At 36.0% G+C, this 9848-nt stretch overlaps 1 protein-coding gene across 1 annotated transcript; it reads left to right on the forward strand.

Moving 5' to 3' along the window:
• The first annotated feature begins 3979 nt into the window (after window positions 1–3979).
• LOC137655078 (piggyBac transposable element-derived protein 4-like) lies at window positions 3980–6206 on the forward strand. Its single transcript, XM_068388976.1, has 2 exons — window positions 3980–5959; window positions 6108–6206. The coding sequence occupies exon 1, from the start codon at window positions 3980–3982 to the stop codon at window positions 5954–5956; it is 1977 nt and encodes a 658-aa protein (XP_068245077.1). The 3' UTR covers window positions 5957–5959; window positions 6108–6206.
• The last annotated feature ends 3642 nt before the right edge of the window (window positions 6207–9848 follow it).

The following is a 9848-nucleotide window of genomic DNA, read 5'->3' on the forward strand; positions in this document are numbered from 1 at the left end:
AGTATTTGTCACAAGATGTGAGGAATATTAACTGTTTGGAAGATATCAGATTGTAATTTATCAGCTCTCTCTCTCTCTCTCTCTCTCTCTCTCTCTCTCTCTCTCTCTCTCTCTCTCTCTCTCTCTACTTACATATACAATAAACACACACACACACACACACACCCACACCCACACCCACACACACACACACACATTATATATATATATATATATATATATATATATATATATATATATATATATATATGTTCAATCCCTGAAAACCATCAAAATCAATAACCAATAAATAACAGAAAGGAAGTACCCCATTGAATAACAATAACAGTTAGAGAAGAATCCAGTCAAAAATTTGTTTTATATTCTAGATATAAATCTGGATTTTTTTTTTTTTTGAAAAGAAATCGGATATTGTCAGAGGAAAACATTAATCTTTACCCGTTACAGTAAACTATAAAACGTTCATGTAACATATATGTGTTATTGAAGTAATTTGTCTGAGACATTTGGTCATATTTGTAGAGTTAGTTTTAGTTGTTCTTAAGTTAAGTATATATCATCGTTTCCATTTCTTTTTATTTTCACTCTTCAAGAACATATATGGGAATGATAAAGCCTTTTCGTGGTGCCATTTTATTCTTAACGAAAAAAAAAAATATTTATCTCACTAACTTGAAAGTAAGGAGATGTCATAGCCATGCTTAATGCCTATTGATCATGGTTATTGGATTCATGAACGTGCCAAGGATTGGCTTGAGACATACTTTGTCCTGTGTGGAATTTCCATCATAACGATATATTTACAACTATTTCCATTTTCTTTTCTCTGTCTCATATTGATAGCTGTTTGTTGATTTGTTGTTATGATTTTAACACATTTTCAAGGGTAATCAAACGAATACGGATATAATAGATCATCTAGAAATATAATAATATTCCCTAGCAGATTTTTTTTTGGTATTTGATCAGATAGTTGAGATTCTGGAAAATATTGTGCAGGTGTAATTTTGATTACATTTCATACATTTTTTTTTTATTTCAAGTGAATTAATATTCCATTAACTGAATTTCCCTGATTCTATAAACTGAAAGATGTAGTTAGTCATTAACATATTTACGAAATCGACTACTCAAAGGGCAGCCTAGTGATCTAAGTTCTCCTCCCCCAAAAAACCTTTAGTGTCATAGCGTAGTCGAAAGACTGAGGATTTTTATTGGATTCCTCTCCTCTCACTTTGATATGGTCACTTCCCTCTTCGATGGACGAGAATATAATAACCAGGTTTCAGTTTGCAGCGTATGCATACTTGAGCATACCTGTATATAGGTACGGTGTGGTGAAACGTCCCTTACTCCTCAAACCACTTACCCCACCTTAAAATTTCATTGTAGACATTTGGATAGATATCCGAGTTGCTTTCTGTGATGTAAACAGATCTTGGTTGTTTAATAAATGCGTAAATATTTAAGAATTTGGAAAGTGAAACAATGACACTATAGTTGGGAATCAATACATTTCTTGTATCAAAGGCGAAACAACAATTTTTTTTTTTCACTTGATATATTGTTCTTTCTTTTCTATATATTATCCCTATGATACAAATGGTCTATTACACATCAAATCTTGTAATATTTTGTAAGCAAAATATGTACGTTCTATAGAAGTCTGATTTTTTTGTTTTATGGACTATAATATTATGTTGATATATTCTTTGATTTAAGGGTTAAAAGAGTAAGGACGTCTTGACACCGTGTATAATTATTATTTGCGAAATATATTTTGTAAGTTTCAGGAAGTTTGTCAATTGCTTAATTAGTTTTGTAGTTATCATTTTCATAGCAAGACCTCATTCAATTTTGATTACAAAAAAAAATGAAAGACTTTTATAAACTATACACTTTTTATTACTTCTGTTATTTTTTATTTTCATGTTTTTGGACCTTTTTTTTTGGTAAATGTATTTCATCTTTTAACCTGTACTTTACATAATCTCAGACGCTTTATAACAATGGTTCTTCGTTATTGTTTTTCTAATATGGTTAATCTTTAAATGTTTAACAACTATTTATTTTCATGTTTTATTTTATTCTTTTTTCCATCATCTCTTCAACAACGTTTTACTAATTGTACCCGGTAGTTTATGATTATTCCAGTCGTCTCTCCTGTTAAGTGAAGTGTATTCGAATTTTAAAATGATTTGTTGAACATATCATATAGCTTCTCTCTCTCTCTCTCTCTCTCTCTCTCTCTCTCTCTCTCTCTCTCTCTCTCTCTCTCTCTCTCCAAATCGTTCACTGATAATGAAAATATAAGGGTTTCCCTGTTTCTTTCCCCTATTCATTTATTTCCTCTACGGTATTGAAGTATAATTATATTCTTTGAAAATTTACATTCAGTGTAACACGAGTAATGTGATATCCGGGAATCAAGGTTTAACGACTATAACCGAAATTGTATACCTCTTTTTAAACATTTGGTACATATAAAAATTAAAGGGTTGAATAACACTGAACAGTTATTCCTGAAGGGAGCGAACTGAGTAACACCCTTATCATTAGAAAAAGAGTGTCAATCTACTAAGTCCGTGATTGCTTCAACCAATTAACGAACAAGTCCAATCAGCAGAAGATCGATACATAAAGGCGATTTTATCAATAAGAGCAAGTCACCGTGATACTCCGTGCAACATATGACAGTACAAAAGGTATTTGACTTTTATTGGGACGATAGACGAATAGACGGCCTTTGAAAAAATAATGCCAACGGAGTCATATGACGCAATACTATCAGTTGAAAGTTTTTATCATAAAAGTTTCATTTGAAGTTGTAGTTTCAATTGTCTTAAATACTATTTGAGAGCATGTTTAATGTTATATTCAATGTCGCATTTTTATTTCATTATATGCAACACACTTTCATACGACTTAGGATTAAAAAGGCTGTACAATTTGAAAAAGAGTCTTAGCTATGCTTTGATAATGCTCTTTACCGTTCAAATCTCTACCCTAGAATGGTAACCTGGGGAGATATTCACCCAACTGAATCTGGCAATGACGTAGTACCCCCCCCCCCCCCCAAGGGGTTGGGGGAGGGACTCCAGTGGCTCAGTACCTTCAGTGCCTTATCTGACTTGGTTGGTGAAGGGTGTGTGGTCCTGCGCTCTCGGCTGGTTTTTTGGCTAGAACGCATTTCGGGAGAATTTCTCCCAGGGTTACTGTGCCCGTATGTTGTACATACGGGTGGAATTCTCCCAGTGTTACTATTATTGTATTATTTTGTAAACCCTTGCCTAATATTTTTTTTTCTTTTCAGGCAAGATTTAGTGAATAAAAGTGAGTGAATTATAAAGAAAAAGGCATACACAGATGAAGAACTGTCTGAACTTATGAACACAACTGGGGCTCTCTCAGTAATTTGTGCAGATAGAAGTGGTTGTGAAAGTGATAATGATGAAATTGATGAACTTGAATGTGACATATTATTTTGTAAACCCTTGCATAATATTTTTTTTCTTTTCAGGCAAGATTTAGTGAATAAAAGTGAGTGAATTATAAAGAAAAAGGCATACACAGATGAAGAACTGTCTGAACTTATGAACACAACTGGGGCTCTCTCAGTAATTTGTGCAGATAGAAGTGGTTGTGAAAGTGATAATGATGAAATTGATGAACTTGAATGTGACATATTATTTTGTAAACCCTTGCATAATATTTTATTTCTTTTCAGGCAAGATTTAGTGAATAAAAGTGAGTGAATTATAAAGAAAAAGGCATACACAGATGAAGAACTGTCTGAACTTATGAACACAACTGGGGCTCTCTCAGAAATTTGTGCAGATAGAAGTGGTTGTGAAAGTGATAATGATGAAATTGATGAACTTAAATGTGACATATTATTTTGTAAACCCTTGCATAATATTTTTTTTCTTTTCAGGCAAGATTTAGTGAATAAAAGTGAGTGAATTATAAAGAATAAGCCATGGCCAGCAAAAAGGCATATACAAATGAAGAACTGTCTGAACTTATGAACACAACTGGGGCTCTCTCAGAAATTTGTGAAGATAGTGGTTCTGAAAGTGATAATGATGAAATTGATGAACTTGAATGTGACCTGTTTTATGATAGTGATGAAAACCAAGAATATTTACCTGAACCAGGAGATGAGAGTTCTGATGAGGAAGAAGATGACGTGATGATGAGCATGAAGAAGAAAAGAGGAAAAAGGGTAGCCTCTACACCAGTCAAACGCCCCCGTCGTACCTCTGTTGACCGTTCTCTATCCCCAATTCCTACCGACGTCCCCACACCTATCGCTTCTACCTCAGCTACTCCTGCTGCCACTGATAGGGGAAGAAGGCGCCAGCGTGATATTCCGCCCATCGTCACATTCAAGACTACAACGATTGCCACCCCTAGTAAGTTTAGGTGGAGTTGTCGGCCGCAGACCCCAAGTAACGTAAGGACTCCCACAAGGAACATCGTGAGCGCCTTTACTCCTGGCCCAACTCCAGGGGCGGCAAGGAATGCAGTGTCACCAGAGGAAGCTTTCAGTTTATTTTTCAATGATGATCTCATCCAAGTGATTGTGACGTGGACTAACAAGGCCATTGATACATTTGCCTCCAACTATAAAAGAAGATCAGCCACTTTTGCTCCCACTGTGCCATTAGAAGTCAAAGCATTGCTGGGTGTACTTATCATCAGTGCCCAGAAGTGCGATGAACACATCCCCACCAGTGAAATGTGGAGCGTGGATACAGGTTGTGGTCTATACCGTGTGGCAATGTCCGAGGCTCGGTTCAGGTTCCTTATTCGGTGTCTAAGATTTGACGACCCACAAACGCGACAGGTTCGGCGAGAGGTTGACAAGTTTGCTGGTGTGAGGGAAATATGGGACATTTTTATTGAGAGATGTGGCAAACTGTATGTCCCCCATGAAAACCTCACTGTTGATGAGCAGCTACTGGGATTCAGGGGCCGGTGCCCCTTCCGTATGTACATTCCCAACAAGCCGGCCAAGTATGGAATCAAGCTCGTTCTCATCAATGATAGCAAGTCCAAGTACTTGGTTGGTGGCATCCCATACTTGGGGAAGCAGGGGACTCAACCAAAGGGCGGCCTTACACTCGGCCATCAGTTTACCCGAGAGCTAACGAGGCCTTACCATGGAACACACAGGAACGTCACAACTATCAACTGGTTTACCTCTGTTCCCCTGGTATCAGATCTCCTAAATAACTGTGGCATGACTCTTGTTGGCACAGTGCGCGCCAACAAGAAGGAGATACCGAAGGAGATGACGGACAAAGCTACAAGAGAGCGTGGATCAAGTGCCTTCCTGTACACAAAGGAAATGACTCTGGTGTCATATGTGTCTGATACATCCAAGACAACAAAGAAACTAGTGTTGCTCCTGTCATCTCAGCACACTCAGCCCAACATTGGCACTAAAGGAAAACCGGAGATCATTGAATTCTACAATTCAACAAAAGGAGGCGTTGATACGTTTGACCAGATGTGTTCCGGGAATTCCTGTTCGCGCAAAACAAGACGTTGGCCACTCTGTATTTTTTATGGAATAGTGAATGCTGCCAATGTAAACTCTTACATTTTATACAAGGAGAATATGGAAAGAGGGGGCAACAGAAAAGTCATATCACGCCAGAAATTCATGCTGCAGCTCGGGAAGGCCCTAATCACCCCATGGGCCACGTCACGGCTGGATTTACCCTTGCCCCGATCCTTGCAGTCCTTGATCACCACTGTCTGCAATGTACCATCACCAGGCAGTGCTGCAGGATCACCAGGGACATCTTTCTCAGCCAGCAGCGGTGCATTGGTGCGCTGTTGTGAGTGCCCGGTCAAGTCCGATAGGAAGACGCGTCACAAATGCAACAAGTGCGTCAAGCCGATGTGTCCTCGGCATCTGTATCCAGTCTGTGGTGACTGTATCTAACAGGTGAGTGTATATATAGTACTGTATGTGTTTCATTGATGTACTTTGAGTCATTTGAAGCATAATTTGCCATACTGCAAGTGTTGAATAGAAAAAAATTAATTTGGTATGTAATGAAAAATTTACCATTTTTTGTCTGTCTCCCATACAGATTGTATACGAGCTTGGGAGATGGGATTCAGCCAGTACGTAGTCCCATGACAGTAGAGAGTTCTACACCAACAAAAAACAAAATTCGGAAATCATTTTTTTTGTCAATTTAATTAGTAAAGTACTCCAAGAAAAGTCTATTTTTTCTGTATTTTTGAAAAAAAAATAAAAATATGATTTACAGGAGGATTTCATTTATAATAGCCTCAATAAGAGAGAAGGAGTTATATTTCATTCGTATGTGTTCCAAATAACAAGATTTTCAGGATAAGTATCTTATTTTAATTATTTAATTACCGGGTGAAATTCACCCAGGGTTACCTTTCATGTTACGGAAATGGAGGGTTACCGTTCTAGTATTTTGGGGTGCCAATGAGGAAAATAAATTAGATTTTTTCAAATGTCACACGAAACCTGGATTAAATACCTTTGTTTTATTGAATTAAATGGTATTATTCTAATGTTTAAGAAATACATCGAAACAATAACGTATATTTTGCAAAGTAGCTTTCTTTCCAAATCGGAATTCAAGCAAAATTTTATTTAGTGGTGTGTCACAGATTATCAATATTTTGTTTGTCTAAAATGTCTACCTTCTTTTTTTTCATATTGTGTATCTTTTTATGATATTTTCTTGAAAGCTTGGTTTTTAGAGCGGTGAAAATTACTTAAACTATTAACATATAATTTTTTAGTTTTATTTTTTTTTTTAATTTTCAATTTGTACAAGTGGAAAAGTAAGAAACAATAATAACACAGATTAGTAGGGTCATAAGATTTATAGTGATATTAAAGAAGACCTTACATATATGAAGGAAATTAGTAGTATTTTGTTTTTTATTTTTTTATTTTTTATTTTTCGGAACATAAATCGTGATCATCATATTCCATATTTTTGGAAAATATTTGAACTGATACTTTAGCTATCAAAAGTCAATATAGAAGTAACATTTGCAGGCAAAAATTGACAGCGTAAGCATATTAGATTCACATTTGACTGGATATTCCGAGAGTAGTAATATAGAGAAAATAAGTGAATTGGATTATTATCAAAATTAGTTCTCAGGACAGTTGAATGATATAAAAAAGTAATTCGTTGGAGTCAATGCGCTTTACTTTTAACAAGGTCCAATGAGAGTAGACTGGAATTCTAGTGTAGCCTCTTTAAATAGAGAAGAGGAGATAGGTACATACAACTCATGGGGAAGGGGTCTCCTTAAGCAAATATCAAAACCCCTAATGGATGGATCTTGGGAAATGAAAAGATGTCTTAAGTTATTAAGCATTTGCTGGCTAAGGAGGTTACGCCTTAAGCTGCATTACCTAAGGTTTATGTACCTTTCCAATAAAATGGTCATCTTATTTTGCTTCAACTCCAGCTCTAAATGAATGCCCTTTCGTGAATATAAATGCAATCTATTCATTTAGATACTCGGGGAAATAAGACTAGATTCCTATAACTTTATAGGAGATGAAAGCAGAAATTTATTGTTGAAAGTTTTCGAGGAAGAAATGGAAATTACATGGTAGATCATGCTAAACATTCCAGTATTTCATATTGAAGTCAAAAGAAAATTCAGGAATGACGAGAGAGAATAATTAGACAGGAAAGCTGATGAAACGGATAGAGCTATCTCCTCGAGGAGTTGCTATTGTGTAAGAATTGCTCGGTGACAAGAAAATTCAGTCCAGGAAAATTCGGTCCAAGAAAATTTGGTCCAAGATAACTGGGTCTAGAAAATTATTTTTAGAATGCCTGTGAAAACATTATTATAGCTTATCAGAATCAATACGAAATAAAATCATCATCTCCTCCTACGCCTGTTAACACTAGGGTCTCAGTTAGATTTCGCCACTTGTGTCTACCTTGAGCTAGGAAATCAATACTACACCATTCATCATCTCCTACTTTACGCTTCATAGTCCACAGCCATGTAGCGCTGGGTCTTCGAACTCTTCTAGCGGCTTCTAGAGCCAAAGTGAAAGTTTGGTGAAATAATCTCTCTTGGGGAGTGCAAAGAGCATACCCAAACCATATCCATCCACCCCTTGCCATGATCTCATCTACATATGGCACTTCAGTAATTTCTCTTATAATTTCCTTTCTAATCCTGTACCACCACCTAACTCCCAATATTTTTCTGAGGGCTAGGTTCTCAAGTCTACAAAATCTGTTGGAAATAGTTTAATTTTCATACCACGACTCATGTCCATACAGTAACACCGATCGCACTAAACTGATATATAGTCTAAATTTTATGTCATTTAAGGGGATTTTATTTCCAATATTCACTTAACCTAGCCATTGTCTGACTTGCGTTTTTTCCTATATTTCACTAAACTCAAATTCTAGAGACTGTATAAGAGATCAATGCTCCTAATTACCTTAATAATTCCACCTTATTATTCCTTTTTCCATCGAGTAATATTCCATCTTCCATTGCATATTTCGTTCTCATCATCTCTGTCTTTCTTCTATTTATTTTGAGCTCAACATAATATCATATTTCATGCATTCTGGTAAGCAGGCCTTGTAATTCATGTGGCGTTTTCATAATAATGACAGCGACATCAGCATACTATAGGTCTGCTAATTTCCTGCTACAAATCAAGTTGATATCCCAAATTGTTCTATGCAATAAAAAAAATCCATGCAGAGGATAAACAACATAGGTGACAACACATCTCCTTGCAGTACTCCACTGTTCACTGGTAATTAATTTGATAAGACTCCATTCCCATTAACTTTGCACTATCTATTCTCATGAACAGATTTAATCAAATTTACATATCTAAGAACTCCATAAAACCGCAAGACTCTCCACAAAATTGTCGGTGCACACTATTAAAGGATTTTCATATTTCACAAACGCCAACAAAAGCGGATTTTTATATTCTACAGATTGCCGTACAACATGTCTTAAAATGCAAATTTGGCCAGTAAAACTTCTAGTTTTTTCTAAATCCTGCTTGTTCATCTTTCAGCTTTTCATCAATCTTTCTCTTTAGTCTCTTTAGGATGAGCATACTTTATATTCTCATTACAACTGTCGTAATTGTAATGCCTCTGTAATTATTGCCATCGATAAGATAGGTTGTTGCACATTTATTGAATGGTGGAAGGAGCCATTTTTATTTTCCTCTCACGAAAGTGTAGAATCATGGAATCGTCTCCACTGTAATACCATCTAATCTGTTATCCTTATCAGTTTTAAAGAATTCTATTGACATATCTAGTTCTTGTGCGGTGAATGGTATGAAATTCTGCTTACTCTTAAACAGCTCGTTCCATGTCCATCTTCATCTTCTTTAAGTATCCTCTTCATTTGGTATCTGGCTTTTTTTGAGTTGGAGTTGGTGAACCACTTCAATGTTGCTGATTATAGTTATTCTTGGCTGCCTTTGATCTTCAGAGTTGAGTTTTTTTTTATTGTGGCCCAACGTTTTTTACTGTTATGGGTCGAATTAACGCTGGTAATAGTTTTTTGCTAGAGCTAACATCTTTTGTTTCTAATTGAGGTTAGTAGAGTTTCTCCAAACTCAATTATGTTGTTGGCCAATGGGTCTTCTTTATATGCATCTAAGTATCTTTGGTGCAGTTCTTGAATTTGGTCATTGTGAAATCATTCAACATTCCTGGTAGATTATTCACCTACCCCTTGTAACGTGGCAAGTCTTTTGAAGCTATATTACTTCTTCGAATCCACCCGAGGTACTGGAAAATTTGTGCCTTTTAAGGATA

The sequence above is a fragment of the Palaemon carinicauda genome, chromosome 16 (genome assembly GCF_036898095.1).
Source record: "Palaemon carinicauda isolate YSFRI2023 chromosome 16, ASM3689809v2, whole genome shotgun sequence".
Classification (NCBI taxonomy): Eukaryota; Metazoa; Arthropoda; class Malacostraca; order Decapoda; family Palaemonidae; genus Palaemon; species Palaemon carinicauda.